This window comes from Dermacentor albipictus, chromosome 1 (genome assembly GCF_038994185.2).
Source record: "Dermacentor albipictus isolate Rhodes 1998 colony chromosome 1, USDA_Dalb.pri_finalv2, whole genome shotgun sequence".
NCBI classification, from domain to species: Eukaryota; Metazoa; Arthropoda; class Arachnida; order Ixodida; family Ixodidae; genus Dermacentor; species Dermacentor albipictus.
Window position 1 is genome coordinate 249,033,822 of NC_091821.1, and position 22,088 is coordinate 249,055,909.

General features: G+C 44.0%; 1 protein-coding gene across 2 annotated transcripts in view; it reads left to right on the plus strand.

The window, feature by feature from the left end:
* The window catches only part of LOC135900181 (oxytocin-neurophysin 1-like), a 77,120-nt gene that overhangs the window by 52,095 nt on the left and 2,937 nt on the right, over positions 1–22,088 (plus strand). For both annotated transcript variants that reach the window (XM_065429628.1, XM_065429632.1), the window contains exon 3: positions 6,843–7,050. In XM_065429628.1, coding sequence (XP_065285700.1) covers positions 6,843–7,050 — 208 coding nt within the window. The remainder of the gene's footprint in view (positions 1–6,842; positions 7,051–22,088) is intronic.

Sequence of the window (22,088 nt, forward strand, 5' to 3'; positions counted from 1 at the left end):
GGTTTATTCTTGTGCATGTGTATGCAGCGCACATGCCACGTCCACAATTTCGGCCCCTACTAACACATTTTATTCAATAGCTCCGCTTTAATTACACTTGGTTCATTTACTATGGGTACCAAGCCACCGAAGAATTCATCCTAACGGACTGCTCGATTCACCTGGCACGCACTTCTTTAAATTTAAATTATGGGGTTTTACGTGCCAAAACCACTTTCTGATTATGAGGCATGCCGTAGTGGGGGACTCCGGAAATTTTGACCCCCTGGGGTTCTTTAACGCGCCCCTAAATCTAAGTACACGGGTGTTTTCGCATTTAGCCCCCATCGGAATGCGGCCGCCGTGGCCGGGATTCGATCTCGCGACCTGGTGCTCAGCAGCCCAACACCATAGCCACTGAGCAACCACGGCGGGACACGCACTTCTTTGAAAGGCGCGCTGGTCTCTCTGCTTCGGGCTATATTGCTGATATCACTGCGGTTTAGACAGAGACATTTTTCTTTGGCCGGTGACAGAAAATGTCTGTCGCTAGCAAAATGGATAGATTTCTTACGTCTCAATCATTCGTGTAAGTGCGGCGATGGCGTCCTACCCGACCGCTCGAAGTTTCATTAACAAGTTTGCGCTGTCGTACTTCACCACTTGCATAGATCTAGTCTGGCGGTATACCTCTTCTATTCAACATCTACAGTGAGCTAGAATCTATCGATAGCTTTTTTCCTATCCTGGCGGCGACTTTTCACTTAACGAAAACGACACTTGTAGATTCTGCTTCACAATCTTTCGAGGAGTTTATCTAGTACCGTTGGACTACTCTCTGCGCATACGCGTTCGAAAAGTTGGCGTTCGGTTTTGCCTCACGTTATTGGCCTTGATTGATCTAGGCCGCGATATCGGCGCGACCTGGACAATCGCGTGAGGCGTAACCGAACGTTGACTTTTAGAACACGTACAGGATAGCGGCTCTGTGCTAGGCTAGTCATAGGAACGTTTGCCGAGCTTTCTGTGATTACCTCGGCGAAACAGATGAACAAAGAGAGGAAAGTTTACGTGTATTATGAAAGAATCCTGACTGTGGTATCTCGAATGCTTTTTCGTACTTTGCGATGTGAAAATTGAGTGAAATTTATAGCTTAATAAGGCTATTGCTTTGAATTGTTCGGTAACACCTGTTTTCGTTGCTGCCTTTGTAACCAGGGGATGGCGGGTCTTGTCAAGCTGTTAAAATGCAGCTTTTTTCCCGTTATCCTCACGATTTAGGTACATTCTGTCCTGTTGCGATGTACCGATGTGGTGAAATAAACCAAACCTCAATATTTAAAATATCAAACAAAAATGCTACGTGTTAATGTTTTCTTATTTTAATTATTCTCTAACATACCTCAATGACTTATGTCTACATCATACAGTTATAAAAATGAAATGTCAGAAAAGACGTACTTGAAATATTTGGTACCAAATTTGTGAGACACTCTTTACCCCATTCCTACGCTCTTCCTTAATTCTTTATAAAATTGTTTAGATGTCTTCATCTTTTTGCAACACTGACTACTTTATTACACATTAGTATTACTTCATCTTAATTATGCTCAGATTCTTTTGCATCTTTATTTGTATTTTTATTCTCGTAATACCACTCGAGTCATATCTCTTGTAGTGGAATCTGCGCTACTTTTTGTAATGGCGAGCTTCATCATCATCATTATTAGCGCAATGTCTGCTCCGCGTGTGCTAGCGTACCGCTTAAATTGCTCGAAGGATTACCTTCCGCTTCATTTGAGTTTTTCATTAATCCAACAACGGTTGTGGAGATTGCGGTGACGTATATGTTGCCAATATGGGTGATAAATAAATAAATAAATAAATAAATAAATAAATAAATATACTGCGCTTCTCGAGGTAGGAAGTGAAACGAAAGAAAAGAACAAAGAACAAATTCCAAGTGGCGATTCTATCATAGTTCCGTTACCTATTGCTGTCATTATTTCGTACTTTGAGTGAAACTGCCCTGATTTTATTTTTTCTTGACGGACGTGTTCTGGAAACTTTTTTCTGGACATGTCTTGTCCGCGTTGTTTTTCTGTGATTGGCTCATGATCGAATACTCAACAGGCTTAAGGATTAACTCACCGACCACCTCCATACGCAGTTTCTTTTGCATTGTCTTTATTGCGATAGCAATTATATGGTCACTCCGAGCTCATTTTTACCGTCGCCGTGATGTTCTGCATAAAGTCCGAGGGCGATAACACCGTCGCCGTGTGCTGTATGTGCGAGTGAAAGCGTGGGAGGGTAAGCCGAGGGTCGCGGCTCCATCTCCCGCGAGCAAGGGAAGAAAGCGGGGTGGAAGCGCGCCGCCTTCCTTCGCGCGCAAGGTACCGGGGGGAGGGGAGGTAGGGGTGGGGCATTGTACTGCGACAGCAACTGCGTATGGCGCGGGCACGCGCGGTCGCGCGGGCTTTCTCTTGAAAGCGATCTGCTTTGGAGGAAGAGTCTAGGTGGGCCGACAGCTCGTAGCTTTGCGTCTGCTGTGTTCTCGCCCCCTCAGTTTGCGTTGAAGGGATACACAGCACGAAAGTCAGTTCGCTCGCTGCTGCTTCCGCTCTTACTCATACCAGCGTTTCGTCAGCGAGTGCCTGCGGTCATCGAGTGTGATGTGCGCATGTTTTCTTATGCGCGCGGGACACCATGCTTGTTAATTTAATTATTAAGCGAATGTTTACAGGTTTATATGAAAAATTATGGGGTTTTACGTGCCAAAACCACTTTCTGATTATGAGGCACGCCGTAGTGGAGGACTCCGGAAATTTCGACCACCTGGGGTTCTTTAACATGCACCTAAATCTAAGTACACGGGTGTTTTCGCATTTCGCCCCCATCGAAATGCAGCCGCAGGTTTATATGACCGATGAAACTGTACTATCGTTACTTCGTATGGCTCTCTACCAATTTCTTGTCGCAAGCGATGCTTCACCTTTCGGGCGAAACTGTGGCTTTCATTTTTCATTCCTCATTCCTTTTCTTACGCTATGCTCATGTCTGCATAGAACGACGCTCTCTTGGCCAGTATAGACAACAAAAGTAAATTGACTGTATCATAGCTGCGCTTAAGCGTAATGAAAAGAAAATGAGAATGCCGTGCCCTCTACAGCTCCAAGGCAAAGCTGGTGCAACTAATACTTGCTGCACATCTGGCATTACAATGTTCAAAAGAGCAGCACTGCGTCGCGCTACTTGACAGCCTAGCCAAATATTCTTCGCTACGCGTGGACGCTTCACAGAATAATCACGCAAAAGGACGAAATGGCGCGGCACAGAATTCGCGAATACTTCAGCTCAGGAAGGACTCGCATTTGCAACGCTGATGGGAACGCTGGCAAGGCCCGCGTGTCACCCAACCGGCTGGGAATACGCCGGCACAATCAGCACCCGGGCACGCGCGGCAACACCGCCGAGGGAGGACGACGTGGCTTTCATCCAAGGCCGGACGGTGCCCGAAAATAGCCGCCGCTCTTATCCGGCACTCATTGATTCCCAAGCAAAGTTCGGCGCGTGTGGCGAGTGCGTTGCTCCTGCGGGTAAAAAAGACGCGCAGGCTCAGACGGCCGCCGAGATCTTCAGCTGAAACCTGACGTGCCCTAAAAAAAGAGGTTTCCCAGAGTAGATCGGGACGCCCCGTTGTCGAATACGTGCACGCCTCTTATCTCGCCGTGGTGTACACTTTTAAGACTCCTAAGCGGAACTGCTAACGGCAGTGATCTCCCGAGGAGGCGAGCGCAGGTTTCCTCTCCGCTGCTTATCACATTCTGCTTACAGTATACGTTGCTGAAGTCAGTATGCTGGTGAGCAAGCGGCCATGCATTCTCCCAAGGCAGAGTGAAAATTAGTGAATATATAAGCGTTTTCGTGACGTCACATTGGCTCGTGCTCGGGTCGCTGCAAGCCAGAGGCACATAAAGTCGCTGACACTTCATGGCAAGTATACTGGACGTGGATCTCTCTCGACGTATAGCGCATCTCGTTCGCTGCTGAAAAGCGAGAGAGAGAGAGAGAGAGATGCAGACGACACAAATGTGTCTTTTCTTTACGGCTGTGCCTTCGCATTTCCCGAGAGTGAATGCGAAGACCAAACATTTAGCCAGACACTGACCTGCTTAACAAGAAGTTTGTTTAGGTGTTCCAAGTTTGTCGTGTACTCTGTCGTTCACCTATTTACCAATTCCTATAGCTTAAACCACTCCTCGCGCATTTACTTGGCAATAAGTTTTTTAAAAATTATTTCTGGACACTTCAACACGTGGCGCATGTGATTTTATGCGTATGAATGTATGTATAAGCACTCCTCAGCGTCAGAACGAAACAGTGACGCATACCTTGTAAAGGAAAGGAAAGCCGGCGCATGCACGCACATGGCACACACGACACAAACTTGCCGTGTTCGATATTCAGTTCACCTGCCGATTAATAAACAAACAAACAAACCAAGGAAGGAAGGAAATGGCTACAATAGACGTGGCAGATGTTGGATCAAAACAGCGCCTGTATTGAACTTGTATTGCACTTCTTTTTCAGGTAATCATACTATAACGTCTCATACTATTTGTGCTACCCGATCCTTGTCGAATTTTCAGAATAAGTGCCTGCGACTAGCGCGAGAGGCTCTAATTTACTCTGCTTTACTCTATGATGCTGTCCTCAGTTTGCAGACATATATTCTAAGATAAAATATTTTGTTCGTATGTTCCAAACGATCGAGAGGAATACAGAGGCTCTAATATTTCTTTGTAGCGCCTGTTGTTATGCGAGCTGAAGGATGAAGTACTTATCTACCTTCGGTATTCGACGTTATTTGGTTTGTGAAAAGAAAAAAAAAAAAAACTCGCGGTGTGTCTGTAACCTTAATTTCCATCTAAGGAGAGCGAGACGAGGGACAAGATCATGTTAATGCCCACACTCAGGAACAATCACAATATACCCCTGTGTACTCTTCGAGGCATATCTGCGCTTCCCCCCCCCCCCCTTTTTTTTTCTCGTCGCAGCCCAGCCTGACAAATTTTAGCTAAAAAATAGGCTTAGTGGAAAGAGATATCTATTTTTATTTAGAAAATAGTGTCAACGCTTTCTTGAGCGTCATTTTGAGCAGCACAAGAAAAATATCTAGCACTACGCACACAAGCGTATCTAAGACCATATTTACGAAATAAATACAATGTAGAACTCACGAGGAAACTCAACAACTCGCATTCGCCAGAATTACGTCGAACGCTCAGGCCCACACCCTATCTAAATGCTTCGTCAAGCAACAACAGAAATTTGCTTGCATAACTTGCATTCATGACAGCCCCCCCCCCTCCCCCCCCCCCAGGTGGCAGCTCATTTCATACCTTTACAACCTCAGGAAAAAGCCAGTAACGAAAGCAAAATAAGGCTGTATGACGCTGTCGTGATTCGTTCGTTCCCACCGCTCTGCAGATCTACTTGTGTGAGCGTTTTCATAAATTTCTCCATGCATTAAAGGAGTATTTCTGCCTTTATAAGTACTTTTTTATTAATGCATCTTTGTCCTGTCTCCCAATCGCGCAGGTGCACTCAACTACCGGCCCTGTGAGCGTCCTGCGAGCAATAAGTTTTACATCTCTCCTTGAACATTGTAATTACTTCCTCATAAAGAAAAACTGCGATATCTCGAAACATTTATTGTCAATGTGAGAATATTGCTCTAAATTGGGTGTTATTGTGATGGCCGGGTACGTAAAGCTTCTAACGGCTACCAAGCCAGGATTTCCGATGTTATATGTAAGTGGCATTACGTTTTCGTTCAAGTTATTTGGCTAAAGGGGGAATAAGAGTAATTAATTTCCTTTCTCCGATTTTAGCACCACAAATGTAAAGCTTCGAGGAAAAGGGTAATCTTTAGTTGGTCGTACCTATCAGCTGTTGGTGAGTAAGTAAAATAATCATCAACGAAAAGCTATAATTTTACAAGGCACTCTGTAATCCTTGGGATGTCATTAATGTTGATGAGGAACAGTAACGGTCCTTGAAAAGACATCTGCGACACTCCCGAAAATGCATGCAGCCAAGCGGTATACGTTGTCCTCAACATTAAGAAATTGCCTACGATACCTCAAGTAGGCTTCCAGTCCAGTTCAGCATACTCCGCCTAAGTTCAGCTCCACGAAGTTTCGTAATACACTGTTCATGAACTAGCTTATCAAAGGCCTTAGCACCATCAATACATGCTACATCTATTTGCCCTTGTAACATCTATGACAGTTGATAGTTTCAGTAAGTTGTGTTATATTCGATACATTACTTCTGGTCACATGTTGATTAGAAGAGAAGCAGCCATGCTTTTCAAGAAATGCAGTAACATGTTTGGCTAAAACACGCGTGCTAGTATTTGCCGTTAATTCTTCACAAACATTCGATCCAAACTTTTACGCAGTGGAATAACAATAGCAGTGCGCTGATCAGTTGGCGCAGTGCAAGTATTAAGGAATATTGTAAAACAAATATTTGCGAGTAAAACGAGCGCCACTTGGCATAACGTGGTAAGAACTGATAGGCTATTTTGTCAAGCCCATTTGCTTTCTTCGGAAGTGTAGAACACTTCTTGCGGTGTTTGTGTGTGTGTGTGTGTGTGTGTGTTTGTGTGTGTGTGCGTGTGTGTGTGCGTGCGTGCGTGCGTGCGCGCGCTTTCAAGCGTGTTGCCTCATACCGACTAGCTGGGATGGAGACCTTAGTGCAGTGCTTCCCACTGGCATTACTGTACGCTCCTCAGCATGACTCTGTTTTGCGTCGTGCGCAAGCAAGTGCGCGCCCCCCTTCCTCCTTGCAAGTGTCCCCGGTGCGGTCCCGGCGGTCGCGGAGTGTGCTACAGCGCGGACGTGTGCTGCACGAGCAGCGCTTGCGTGATCAACGACCCGCTGCTGGCGCTGCCGTGCCGCGCCGAGAGCCTGCACAGCCACGCCTGCCAGGTGCCCGGAAAGCGCTGCGGAGCCGTTGAACAGGGACGATGCGCTATGCGGGGATTCTGCTGCGGAGCAGGTGACGCCGGCTTTTTCTTGCCCGCTGCACGCGGTCGCTCGGAGCCTGTGGCGAACCTGCTGCTGAGCACGCGGGCGCGGGTTGGATTCCCACGTGCGGCAGCAGCATTACGATGCGGGAAAGATGAAAAAAAGAAAAACTCTCTTGGACCGTGCTTGTGGTGCACGAGGACCCCAGGCTGTCGAAATTAGTCTGAGGTCCCCAACTATACGGCGTCTTTCATAGCCCATGACTAGCTTTCGAACGCCTAATCAAATGAAATGAAAAAAAATTACAAATAAATATTGCTGGCCTCTGTGACAGCATGGAGACAGTGCTCGCTCAGTTGGCCTTGCGTCACATGTCGCAGGTTTGGTCAGGCCTAATAAATAGAACGGGAGCGGCCCCCCAATCGTAGGAAAATGTGGCGAAGTACCGACAGACTTTGTGCGTGCGGGGTTCGCTATTTATATTGTTTCTTGCTTATAGTGGTTCATTATGACTGAACTCTTGCTCGAAGGGTTGCTCCAGGAAGGAAGTCAGAGTTCAGCCATGCAGTCCACACGATGACACCTCGTTTTCACTTGAAGTACGAGCTTGGCAACCTTGGTTTCGTTCGTTCGTATCACGATAACGTTTACTAAACCTGCATATTGCAACATTTGCATGCAAAGCTTACTTGGGTGGATGTAGGCACGACAGAATAACCAAAACACACACATAAAAAATAACGCTGCTGTGCGATCAGCTGCCGAGCTTTGTTATGTATGGGATATGGAAGGAGGGCGCAATGAGCTGCTTAGCGTTGCTCACATAACAAATGCCCAGAAGCACGTGGACCAGCCTATTATGAAACCATGCCTCGGCACATACGGTAATGAAAAGTGACCTACGAGGTACCTTGCTATGGCATATAGATAGGTACATAAGCGGGAGCAGTACAATTTTTAGCAGTGCACCTGGCATATATGTGCTATGTTGTACTCGTATGTTACATGGCACACAATGTTTCATTCTCTTCATACGCAGAGCTCATGATCAGTACAATTCATACAAACTTCGAACGCGGTTATGGTCGAATAGCCATCACGTTTAATAGAGATTTTTCAATTAATCAAGCGCTGCCAGTGTGATCAACAGCAGTGGCCAATGTTGCACGAGTGTGCATTTCGCGTTCGTCATTATGAGCCTACCCTAGCGATAGACGAATACCGGTCAGCCGACGAGAGAACACTGTGTAGGCATAATGTCGTCGCTTGCAGCCGCGAACCTTGCCTGCTCTTCGGTTTCTAAATGGCATAACTTAAAGGACATCGCTGCTGTGACCTAATTCAGCGATTATGTCGGCGATGCGCGGTGGGCAAGGGGAAGCGAGCGGGTCACGTATGTGACTTACTGAGCAAGAGGCGTTTATCGAGGCTGATTGCCTGTCCCTTGACCCGGAACACAGCGATGACGACTACGACCAACAGTTGACTTGCTTACCCAAACATATCGAAGGTCTGTCCGTTTCTGCGTGAAAGAAAGAAAGAAAGAAAGAAAGAAAGAAAGAAAGAAAGAAAGAAAGAAAGAAAGAAAGAAAGAAAGAAAGAAAGAAAGAAACGAAACAAAAATTGATTTAGTATTGACTTACTGACGAATATAGTGAAACGCTTAAGATACGCACGACACAAATAGCGCACATGGTACTAAAACTAATGAGCATCCGAAACTATACCCGGTGTTTGACGTAACTTGAACCAAACTTCAATTTGCTGCGCCTTAGACCAACGAGACCAACGACATATTGCTAGTGGTTGTCACGAGTTACACAGACTATTTATGGAAGTATGGTTAGTTAGTTAAGTACTTACGTTAAATTATGCAAAAATTTAAATATTACTTTTAGGACGTACGTCGTATTTGAAGAGTTGTGGTTTGTGATTTTAATATTACTCATTCTGTAATTTCTGACTGTCACCGCCCTTTTCTAAGCGACAATCAAAGTCAAAGGAACTCTTCATACATACTATGTGCAAATATTCTGTACAAAAATTAATATCGCAGTAATGGCTGGAGGATCATGCAGAGACAGTCTTCTTTTTGAAGGTACAAATAGGACACGCTCATTTATTGTATATGTATATAAGGACTATTCGAACGTGCTTAAAAACTTTGAATAGGTGAGTAAGAATGGCTGCTGCAAACACATTCGCGCAAGATCAAGTCTCTTTCGCGCATTTTTGTGCGTGCTACAAAAGAAGAATTAAACAAAACAGCTTGTTACGGTATCTGGAATCGCATGTTATTTACAAGCTAGTTGTCCTTGCCACTCGGAACAGTTGTTACACAGTTTCTCACTGCTTCTGGCGCTCCACAATTTTCCGAAAATGAAGAAAAATAAACAAAAGGCTAACATAATTTCATTTATTTGTGATAGTTGATAAATGGGACAAGAAAGATAATGGAATCAAAAGAAAAGAAAAATGGAACGATGAACCATGGTTATGCCTAGAGTCACTGGAAAAAAATTGAGAGTACCGCATTCGTTTTCCCCGCGCCGCCGACGCGTTCATTGGCCCAACCGTACCACGTGACTTTGGGGTGCCATAAACCTTCCAAGCGCCGGTCGGGCCGGCTGAGTTAGAGCGCAGGCTGCGCAGGTTCCCTACGTTTTTTTGTGTGTGTGCACCGATTGTCGCGCTCGCGTTTGACTACAAGGAAATCATGCCTGGCTGCTGCGCCTTCGAATGCAGCAACCGAGCCGAGTCTGGAAATACTTTTTTCTCGATTCCGACCGGGAAAAATGACCGAGGGCGTCGTTCTGCGTGGTTACACAGAATCGGCCGGGAGAACTTCAAGCCTACAAAAAACACCCGCGTGTGCGAGGTATAAGTACACCTTGCTTGTGCTTTTCGGCACTGTTTTAGAAGATATTTAAGCGAAGTGCACGCGGTGTTAGCGATGCTACGAAAATAGGAGTCCGTTGCAGGGATCGTTCGCGTCTTGCACGCTTGACGCGGGTACACGTGTATGCGTTTGTTGCTCAACACACGCGGTTATTCCGTGCTCGTGGCACGCGAAGGCACGCTTGTCGCGCGAGAATTCCGCGTCCTCACGTGCACCAGGTACTCGCATGATTTCTCCGCGCACGTGAGCGCGCTCTCGCCTCGAGTCACTCGACCCATATGGCACTTGTTTTTCGCAGATAGTGATGATCACAGTAAATAAAAACGTGGTCAATACGAGGTCCATGATGCTTCCTTTTTTCCACTTATCCTTTGCTCATTTATACATACGCATTTCGAGCTTGAACCCAATGGCCAGGTGATATTCACAACACATGCTTCAAATTTTGAGCTTGTAAGCCGAGCACGTGCAATGAACTGAAGTCAGCATACATATTATGTTTTATGTTGAAATGCTACGGTGCATATCCAAATAATGTTGTGCTTGATGCATAACAAGAAATACAAAACAACAGAACACCCAGTAGCTTTAGTTCCACTCTGTCACTATGCATGCCACATAAACCGCTCTAAAAGCGCAAAAATTTTATACATCGCCCATGCAACTTAGAAAAAAAAAAGGTGCTGCGTCACCAGCGGGCGTTCCTGCTTTTTTTTTTACACAGGCAGCAAATCTTGGCAGTCTAAGAAAACAGTCATAAATAAGTTGAGAAGAGTAGCCGCTCATGAACGCACTAGACAGCCGCGTTCATAAATCGCAATGTAGCAAACTCTCGCTCATTATCAGTGTACAGAAGTACATATACGTTGCTGTAATCACGCAAATGGGTCATATTGGCCTTCCACAAGATTTAGTGCGCAAACTGGTCATAGAAGTTGGTTTTTACACCTGCTGTGCACAGATCGTCTTACGATCACGGCCAAACACCGGTGCGCACACGGCAGCCGCAATGTGTCGTGCGTATACGGCGGACGAAGTCGCCCGGCAGAGTCGAGAACGCGCGGTATCCGTTTACAAACTAAATTAAATGTATCCGATTTAGCTTGGGAAATTATACAATGAACGTACGTGCCTGTGACACTGTCAGGTGTTAGTTTCGTCCTGCTTGGAAGCATTCAATAGAAGCCGACGGCGTTCCACGATGTTCATGCCCAAAAGCACAAGCTTGCCTCATTCCGGCTCGAAGTGACGAAATATTTCCTTCGTAGCTCGCTCCGCGGAAGGAAAAAAAAAAAATAAACGCGTGCTTAAGCTCCCGATAGAAGCGCTAAGCTGCTGCCCACAATCGTAGCTCATTTCCAGCAGTTAACACGATCGGCGTGCAAAACAACCACCGGCTGCATTACTTCGCACAAAATAACATTTTATTTGCATTCTTAGCAACCATTATCTCCGGGCACAAAGTATTTGTACTTCAGTAAACACTCAACCCGATGTGTCACCGAATATCAAGCTCTTCCAACACGCTGGCCTTCCCGCGACGCAGTCGGCTTGGAAGGTATATGGCGGTGGCCGCTCAGTGTTGCCAGTCAAATCCCGACCTTTACGGTACTGTGAAATTTTTTCCAGTGACTCTAGTTATGCCAGCTCAACCTCGCCATCTACAGCACAGTACTTGTACGAATTCAGCACCACAAATGTGTGTCATAGGTTATACCGTTTCCGTTACAGATGTTTGACAGGAAGTAGTGGAAGAACTGCTCGGTTTCACTGCTGTTTAGCGTCGAGTTCAAAGCTGCAGCTTGCGTTTTATTTGTTCATAGTTTGTTTATTTAGAGAAAGATTGGTGGCCACGGGGCGGCTGAAACTCTCTCGTGGCCACATGCACTCTCTCTCTACGACAGACACTGTGTCCATCCATGGGGGGAGTGACATCTGCCCTCCAAACTGACGAAGAAGCATGGCATGTGTTGCATGTCGGGGTCGCAAAGTGCTCCGTCAAAAACAAAAAAAGACCAGAGATACGAATCCATGGATCACACGTGACGTTATACACGCCAAACGGAAGTGAAGCGCTTAAGGGAATAACTAAAAAAAAAAACGAATACTTGTAACAGACAGAGCCTGAGCGCAGGCATAACTGATATGAAATTTAAGATAAGGGCAGCCAAGTCTATTTATTTCGCAAAAATCCAGCCGAAATTCATAAAAGGCTCCCCTACAAAATGCTGGTAAATATAAATCCCAAGGTCCGAAAAACAGCCCAAGAAGCGCGTGAAGAAAGTGCTAATTTCACCAACACATTAAATAGCTACTTTCAGTCTATTTTCCCCATTGATGACGGAAATCAGCCTAACGTAGAAATTAGGGAGGAAAACTGCATCAAACCATTAGTGGTCTAAGAAGCGGGAGTCTTTAATCTGCTTTTGAACTTGGATGGAAAAAAGAAAGCTCCGGGCCGGATAACATACATAATGCGTTTTAAAGAGATATGCCGAGTGGATATTAAAATACCTGTGCTTGCTCTTTAATCGATCATTGTCGTTGCGCACAATCCTGAAAGATTGGAATATAGCAAAAGTAATCCCTATACATAAGTCCGGAAATATGAGCGAGCCTTCCAATTATAGACAAATCTCCTTAACTCGTACATTTGATAAACTGCTCGAGCGCATAATCCTAAAACACAAAACGAATCACCTTACAACATTTTATCTCTTTTTCAACACTATTTCCGCCAGGACGTGTCCACGGTAACCCAACTGATCGAATTGATCCATGATGTCTCCTCAAGCAATCAATCTCATTCTGCTGGATTTGTCTAAAGCTTTTGATCGGGTGTCGCATAACGAACTTATTCTGAAACTTCAATTTACTCTGGACAAGGGACAAATTCTTGACTAGATCACCACCATCCTCAAAGACAGAACGCCATTCGTAGAACTCAATCATGTGAAATCCTTAGTCGTACCGCTGACCTCTGGTGTATCGCGGGGTAGTGTTTTGGCACCGGTATTATTCCTACTTTTTGTGAATTATCTGCCTTCATCTGTTAATGTCGGATGCAGGTTGTTTTCAGACGACTAGATTCTGTACAAAGAAATCAATTCCCATGATGACCACATCATCTTAAGTACAGCCTTAGAGAAAATTTCAGTGTGCTGCAGTAACTGGCAAATGCACATTAACGAAAAAAGTCCGCTCTGTTATCCATAACTAGAAAAAAAAATTCATCCATCTTTAATTATGCCATTAATTCAACTAACCTGTCTTAAGTTAAGCAGCATAAATACCTAGGTGTCATATTGTCACAAGATCTACGATGGTATTCTCATATACAATACATCACATAATCTGCACTAACAATATTGCTTTTTCTATAAAGACTATTACAGCTAGCAGCACCAGACACAAAGTTACTGGCCTATAATACACTTATCAGACCCATCCTGGAATACGCAAACGCTGCTTGGTTTCCGTCCACAAAAAAGAACAAACTAACCAACAAACTCGAAGGAGTTCAAATAAAAGCGCTTAGGGCCATTTTTAACAAATTCAACCGAACAAATTCGCCCACAGAACTGCTTAAAAAGCTGGATTACTAACCATAAAAACCGCACGAGATTGGCGCGCTTAAATGTAATGTACCAACTATTACACAACCACCTAAATATATACAAGTCCCGTTACATTAAGCAATCCACAGCAAGAACTACCCGCCATAATCATTGTCATACCCTTGCGGCTTACAAATTCAAGACAGAAGCCCTCAAATTCTCGTCTTTTCCCCTGGCGATCAGAGAATGGAATAACCTGACGCCCTCCATTACCAGCAGCACATCTTTATCTCGTTTCTCTAAACTAATTGAAAGCCTCGCAATTTTGAAACAGTGATATGTTTTTGCCTTTGTCCTCATATAAACCAAGTGTACATGTCATTTGTCTGTGCAATTTTGTAGATTTTGTTGTATGCCTTACAGCCGTCAATTGCGCGACATTTGGTTGTATAATGTTTTAGACAATTGCAGCGCTGACCAAGGTCGAGCAAAGAGCCAGTCCGTCGTTGTTTTAGTCGGGGTGACCGTACTCATCTTACAAGAGACGCAGGTAGAGTGCACATAGAATGATATAAATGCTTTTTTTAAGGGATGGTTCGAAGCCATAAATAGCTTCCTACTCACATTACGGAAAGTATTTCTTGTATCGTAAAAGTACGAGCGGTTTAACGGCAGAAGTGAAGAAGACGCCTTAATTTGCATGTGTAGTTGATATCTCACAACACTAATTGCATTCTGGGGCTATTACGATGCAATTTCTCACCTGCCACTATTCCAGTGAAGCTATCCTTATAGAAAGTACAAATACAGCCTACAGTGAAATATGCATGTTCCATGTATGAGACGCCGTACACTCTTTCCTAAAGAACATTCATGAGTCCGTTCAGAACTACGTCTCCCGTTTCATTTTGACCAGTTATTCTAGTCATGCTAGTGTCTCAATCATGAAATAAACCCTTGGTTTAACTGACCTTGTATTGCGGCTCAAGAATACCCATCTATGCCTTTTGAATAAGATTCTTTACACTAACCATGCTCTTGTACTTGCTACATCTTGTATTTCACCACGCGTTGACCATCAGCTTAAGGTCGGTGTGCCGACTTGCCCCTAGAATGCTTATCTCAACGCCTTCATCCCGCGCACCAGTGGAACATGGAACCATCTCCCTGCCTCCATCGCTGGGTGTTTTCAGCTAAGAACAGACTAAAGGGGTCCAGACTACTTTCAGTTTTCAGCAAAATTTTTATATGAGGTGGGAAGATGTCTCTGTAGAAATGAATCAACCTTCATTTTGCGAAACTTAGCACGGATTTCTCAGAAAAAATCTTAGTACGCTAAAGGTACAAAAGGGCATTTTAACGACTTGCAGATTTTACAAATTCGAAGGCCTATTACTCTAAAATTAATGCATTGTACACCACCAAATGTTTTTCGGTAAATCTGCACCACTAGTAATATTGGTTCACTGGAAGTAAAATTTATGTGACTCTCAGTATGTTCTCGAAAAATTGCCAAATTTTGCTTCTTGCGCAACTGCCTCTGTCTGACCCCGAAATCAGGAGCTTTTTGGGGCCAATGTAACTAAGGTGATAAAGCTGGAAAAACATTTTTGACAAATCTTCAAAAGAATTCTCGTTGCTAAAAAGAAAGAAGTATGCAACTACGCCACATATTTATTTCGTTATAAAATCCCCAAAATGACAAAATTGAAATAATAGCGAAAAAAAATGAAGCATTTTGGAGGCCTATTAAAAAAAATAGACATCGTCCATTTTTTATGAAAATTTTATATAATGCCCACACAGGATTGTTAAATATAGTACTGCAATAATATGTTGCATTATTTTATGTTAAGTGAGAAAATTGAGACTATATTAAGACCTACGGATGGTCATCCGTACGATGAGTCTCGGTCTAATAATAAAATAAAAGTCACACTCATATTTAATTCTGGACTCATTATTTTTGTTGTAGTAAAGACGAGTGACTCACATTATGTGTTTCTTGCTTAACTTTAGCGATGAAATGACTTGAGCTTGAGGCTTCAGGGCTCCTGCATCCGTATTCCTACTACGGTACGTTAAAGTAGCAAGCACGTGAGTGCGCGTACAGCAAGATTTTTTAGACTAGTCTGGGGAACCTATTTATGGCATTGGTCTGTAATTGCATTTTCTATCTGAAATGCTCCCCGTGTACACGAACAATGCAGCAGCCTAGAGGGAAAGCGCGATGACGCCACTGCAGTGGGTGAGCCAGCTGGGTGTGTTCAGATGACGACATTCGCCGAACGGGCCCCGAATATTTTTCATTTTCACTTAAACTTTTAAATTAGGCATAAAAATCTTCGCACACCGCGGAACTGCGACTAGTTTACCATCACATTTTCTTTTTTGCACACACAAGAAGTCCTAATTAACTGAGAATATGATGTCTTTAGCATTCCGGAAGGAGTTTCAAAATGTGACCACGAAATGGATCCCTCATAACAACATAAGGCGCACGCAAGCAAATGCCATGCACGAAAAAAAAAAAAAACAGTTTTGTGAAAAGGGTTCCATTGTTTCTCACTTGGGCTTAGCGGAAAACTGGTGCACAGTACTCCCGCATGAGGTGCGATCATGCCATTGACGAAGCGCGCAAATTAGCACCTTCACTTGCGTTGTATCGTCAAGGACTACGCCCTGACTGGCGACGACGTCTGCCATGACTCCGCACAAGCTTGCTTGGCTCTGAGAAATGGCAAGGCGCACATTGAGGATTACGCTCCAGTTTACTAACACCGAATGCTGTGGCCGCCCATTTCAAAAAGTATTTAGAAACTTGCTGTACGCTCTATCGCGTGCTTGCTACAACAACACACCGTGGTAGGAATACGGATGTGGGAGTCCTGGAACAAAGCTCAACCCATTTCATGGCTAAAAAGAAGCAAAAATGACACAATCTGAGTCACTCTTTTTTTACTACAACAAAACGAATTAGTTCAGAATTCAATATGAGCGGGAGTCTTACCTTATCTTTAGAATGAGACACACTGTATAGGGATGCCCATACCTGGCTCTTAATATAGGCTCAGTTTTCTCACTTAAGATAAATAATGCAACATTATTTTGCAGTACTATATTTAGCACACGTAGGTGGGTATTCTAAAAAAAATTCAATAAGAATCGGCGATGTTTCTTTTGAAACTTCTCTAAAGCGTTCTAATTTTCGCCATTTTTTCACATTTTGGCATGTTAGGGATTTTATAACGAAATAAAGATGTGCGGGAAATCTTCTGAAGATTTGTCACAAATATTTTTCAGCTTCATAGCCTTAGCTGAAATGCACCCCCCCTCCCCCCTCCCCCCCAAAAAAACCCTGATCTCGTAGTCATCAAAGGTACTTGCTAAAAAAAAAGAAAAAAAACGTTTGACAATTTTTGGGACAGACACTGTAGGTTACATAAATTACATTACCGTGGACCAGTATTACAATTGGCTCAGATTTACCGAAAAAATTTTGGCGGGGTACAATGCCTTAATTTTAGAGTGATAGGTCTTCGAATTAGTAAAATATGCAAATCGATAAACGCCCTTTTGTAACTTTTGTGAAACAAGATTTTTTTTCGAGAAATCCGACCTAAGTTTCGCAAAATAAAGGTTGATTCCTTTTTACAGAGACATCTTCCAACCTCATAAAATTTTGATGAAAACTAACATAGTCGGGCCCCCCTTAGTCTGTCCTTACCTGAACACGCCCCGCTGTTATCACCGACGGCACTAAATTTAAGAAAGTGAGTTGCAATTATATCATTTCATCCTACTCCTCTCTCTAATGACCTATGGGTCATGAGAGTATTTGAACACTTAAATAAATAAATAAATAAATAAATAAATAAATAAATAAATAAATAGCCATTCCAATCTGCGAAGGCAGATGAACAACGGAGCTGTATATATGGTGATAAATATATTGATAATAAATATGTTGATTTAAAATAAAAGACACAACGAGAACGAATATCGTTTTTTTTTTCACGATTTTTGTTGCTGTTTTATTAAACTGCATACTCAATGCCTGTTTTATTTTTAACCTTCTGTAGCTTGCTTTTTTTATTCATTATTTGCTCGACAAGGTGACTATTGCTTTATGATCACTATGATGTACGGCCAGTGGCTCTGTGGCGACACTGAAAGGTTCTTGGCCAATGTGAGGTCTACCCACGACCAATGACGCGTCGCGGGCACACTGATGTTTGCGTAACATTGAATGTCGAACCTTTCCAAGAGAAACGCTACGAATCACTTTCCGCCTCGCCGAGACACGTCTATGTTGAAATCCCCCACAATTAGGATGGGAGTGGAGTCGGTACGGGTAGGGGTGATCCGAACAAAGATGCATACGCTTGACGTTTACGGCACGATCTTCGTCCGTCTTACGTGCCGCCCGCTGTCGCCGCGCACATTCCCGCTGCTGTTCACGACGGTGTTCTTCGTACAGGCGCGATATTCTTCCGCTGTACTCGCCGCATGGGACCTACCCATGGCACGGGTGGAAGGGAGCTGAGATAAGGTTACGTGGTTTGCCTATAGAGCCCGTGACGTCAAACCGCGATCCATACTAAACGGTGTCTATTCCGGTGTTATTTCTTTATTACGATATTTTTGTTTATGACAATACGTTTTGACACTTCTCGCTATTAAACGGAGCTGCGGCATACCCGGCGATAAGCTTTTGCTTTATGTTTTAGCTCTTTTAGCTCTGAAGTGGCCGTCATTTTTTTTTTGTCTACACACACAAACCGCCAGAACCTAGCGTATAACAGCTCCGCTGTAATGCATACCAGTTTAGTCTGGCTTCGTGTTTCTCTTTAGGATCTCATTAAAGACGACCTTCGACTTCCCGAAGAGCGATGGAAATCAATGCAAGCGTAGTTACCGCTTTTACGTCACACTTCGTGCCAAGTTATGTCAACGCAATGTGGGGCTAATTACGCATCAAGACGTTCTTCTGCTTGTAGTTATGAAACGAGTAGTCGTGCTTTTCTCTCCTCCCGTCTGTAACACTTTGTAACTCCACCGCTTCCTCCCCCATGCTGTGCAGCTGCAGATTCAGCGAGTCCACGTTGTGTTTATTGCTGCGGCACCTAATTGATGCGTTAAAGTTGACGTACGCTTGGACACCTTGAACTTGTGGACCATAGAGTTTCTCGCTATATTACCTAGAGAGAAATCTGGCACTGCTGCGCTGTGGCATGCATGCGAATGCCGGTATATTGCGACTTCGGATGGGCGGCGTTCTCGGAGAGCCAGGACACTGAAGACGCGCCTGGCAAACACCATTCCGTCTGTCACAATGATTCATTTTCTACTAAACCTGAACGTAAAAAGTTGTTTTAGTTTTATTAATACACAAAAACATGTTTTGTTTAATTAGGAGAACTTGTTATTGCATGTACATTTATATAAAACGCAAAAAGTATCAGCGGGCCGCTAAAGTTGGAGGACAGACAACAACATTCGAGCATGCTTTGGAGCAGTTTGTCGTCTGTTCTTGCTTTTCTTCGCTTGGTTATGCATGGTAGGTGAGTAAACTTCCCTGGAAGATGTAATATGAGTTAATGGAAACATTTCATTACGATTTTACTTAAAGAACTCGTTATTTATGTAGCCATATCCACGTTTTCGACGAAGCCTCTTACAACACCAGCCAACACAAGCCTCGGAGACACATATACTATAAGCACTACAGATATACCGTTATTCCTATGACAGCATAGCGCCGCTTAGGAAACTCCCATAGATGGCCGCGCCCATAGAGTTTCTTACAATATTTACTAGAGGGAACTCTGGCGCTGCAGTCGTTGTACCACCATGGGAATGATGGGAAGTACATGGATTTGCCTGATCTTCGTGCTTGTGGATTCAGAAGTTCTTGTGGCTTTGCATATTATACGCTATATAAATCTTATTGTCGTAAATTTCAGCGCAGTCTATACTCTTCGAAGTGCAGAACACGCCGCCAACACGCACAATTGCTTTTAATCGTGTATCTTAATATGCCATAGATAAGGCCCCTCACCAGGCAACATCGAAAATTTTGTTATACGCTAGAAATTGTGAAGTGCCCCCCGCGAATCATTCTACCACAAGAATTAAAAAAAAATGGATGAAGCGGGGTGCGGGTTTCAGTAGTGGCTGATATAACACAAATGAAATGTTGAGAGTTCATTATGCGATGAGGCGGCCTACGCTCCCCGCAGCTGACGCTCTCCCCGTTGTTACTCCCCGTCGTACTCGCAAGTGAAGTCGCTCTCCTGCCTTCTCCCGGATTTCCTTTCTTTTTCTTGTTTTACTTTTCTTGCTGCACGGCACATTTCCACAGGCAGTTCGCCGTACTCTGCGTCTCAATTCCCCGAGTTGCCCTCACTGCTGCTGGTTATTTGTGCGCTACGCGCCATGCGGGTGACACGGAAGTGCTATCGCGAGTGACGTCATCCGTCTCGCCGCCGAAGGGGCTCCTTCGAGGAGAAGAGTGCGCGGGCTTCAGTTACAATTTGCTACTGTTTTCGCGGCGTACGCCGGAGTAACACTTTGCAGACGTGATTGTCACCGCGTGATTAACGAGCCACGCTTGTCTGTCATTGCACGTTCTCCCTCAACAATCTTCCAGCCGTTGTCCTTATAACCAAAGTCCTCAGACCGGCTAACTCAGTCCACAGTCGTCGCTGAATGGATACCGTGACATTCCAACATAATGTGCTAAACGGTTTCTCCACCATTTCTACCTGCTGTGCACGAATCGGCTTTTGTCAGAAAGGGTTCTCCTATTATTCCGTGTTCTCAGACTCCCTGGTCTTCCTTGGAACATCAGTTGTCAAATAAGTTTATGATAACTCATGAAGCGTTTTCCTTTTGACTTCATTCTTCGCTGTTCGATATAGTTCCATGGCTGTATTCCTATCCATTGCGCCTATCAATTCTAGTGTTTCTGCTTCACCGATCTTATGTTCAACACCATTTTTTTACCGCTGTCCCCGTGTTAGCTGCTTGATGCTTAGTTTCCTGATCCTCTTCCTCCGCTGTAAGTCAACGTTTTCCTTCTATACAGCCACCTAAATAACCTAGTCGCCCATATATTTTTGTTCATATTTTTGTTCATAGCGTATTTTGCCCTGAGTATTCCACAGTTACAAGAACGCCTGCAGCCCATGTCTCTCGGTACTGCTTCATTTGCGGTTTTTCCATGCGCATCCAATGCTGATCTTCCAGCGGTCTTTTTGGTTAATATACAGGGTGTCCCACCTAACTTTAGCGAGAGTTTAAACATATGCGAATGCCACGTAGCTGGAGAGAACCAAGGCAATGTTGCTTGCCGTCGCTTGCAGATGCTCAAATAACATTTTTTCATTTCACCTAATTAGATAATTAGTCTTCATTAATTAATGAACTTCTCAAATATTGTAACTAGATGAAAAGTGTCAATGAGAAAATTGTAGAGTGACATGAAAAAATTCCCCATAGATCTTTTTGTTGCTCGATGCGTGCTACATAAAAGTTCTTCCCGAGCGTGAAAGAAACCCGCGAATACACGCAAAGTGCCTCGAGCGGCCAGTCGCGCTGCAATTTTCTAGTCTCTCTACTAGCTAGCCCATTTGAGTTTAGAAACATCAGTGGCTAGTTTGCGGACTTTTGGTTTGACGACCGTTTAGGCCGGCACTGCAAGGTTGTTTGCTCTGAAATCATCCGGTTGTCGAGACGGCTCAATGCGGTGGCGAGCGACCACCAGCTATGGAGCGCGTGTATCCCGTTATAGTCTGTGTGAGCGTCCAGGTCTTCATTGTGGGCATACACATCTCCTAGCAATATAATTTCCGCATGGTCACCGATCTATTTGTTATTTCTATGCATACAATGCACAAATTCTTCGTTTGCTTGTCTGCAATTGTTGCCTGTCCACAAGTAAGCTATTGCTAGAATTACGTTCTTCCCCGCGATTGTGCCTATCGCCCAGATTTGCTCACTAGAACTGGGTTTTATTCTGTCCTGTTTAAGCCCTCCTAGATGTAGCCTCCAATGAATCGTGGTTCCTCCAAATCTCTAAGAGCAGTTTCTCCAACAGCATATACATCCTACATCCCAGCATACGCATAACAGCACGTACAACTTGAAGGGAACACCAGCGCCAGTATGGCTGAAATAGAGGTGGTACTCCAGCAATAAAATTGGTCACATTTGGGCACGTTTTGTATTGAAATGAGTAGAAAGCTAATAAATAACCAGGCACATTTAACAACGCGATACTGCTCTTCTTTTGGCCGCTCTGATAGAAAACAACTTGTTCATGTTGTAAAATGGCGTTTTCGATGGCGAATGGCGATGTCCGAAGTGGGCGAATGAACAGTCAAAATGAAAAAACAAAATAGAACCGTTGATTAGTTTTTTTCTTATTTGATTAAAGATGATGTCAAGATAAAAGGCACGAAGCCCGATAAAATTCCAGGCCATCTTGACTACAAAGTCAGCAGAAGTAATACAGTGTTCGCAGAAGTATACGGCAACGAACACGGAAGTATAAATGGTGTGTACATGTAAGGTTCAATGCACAGCTACCGTTTAACTATACAAAATAAT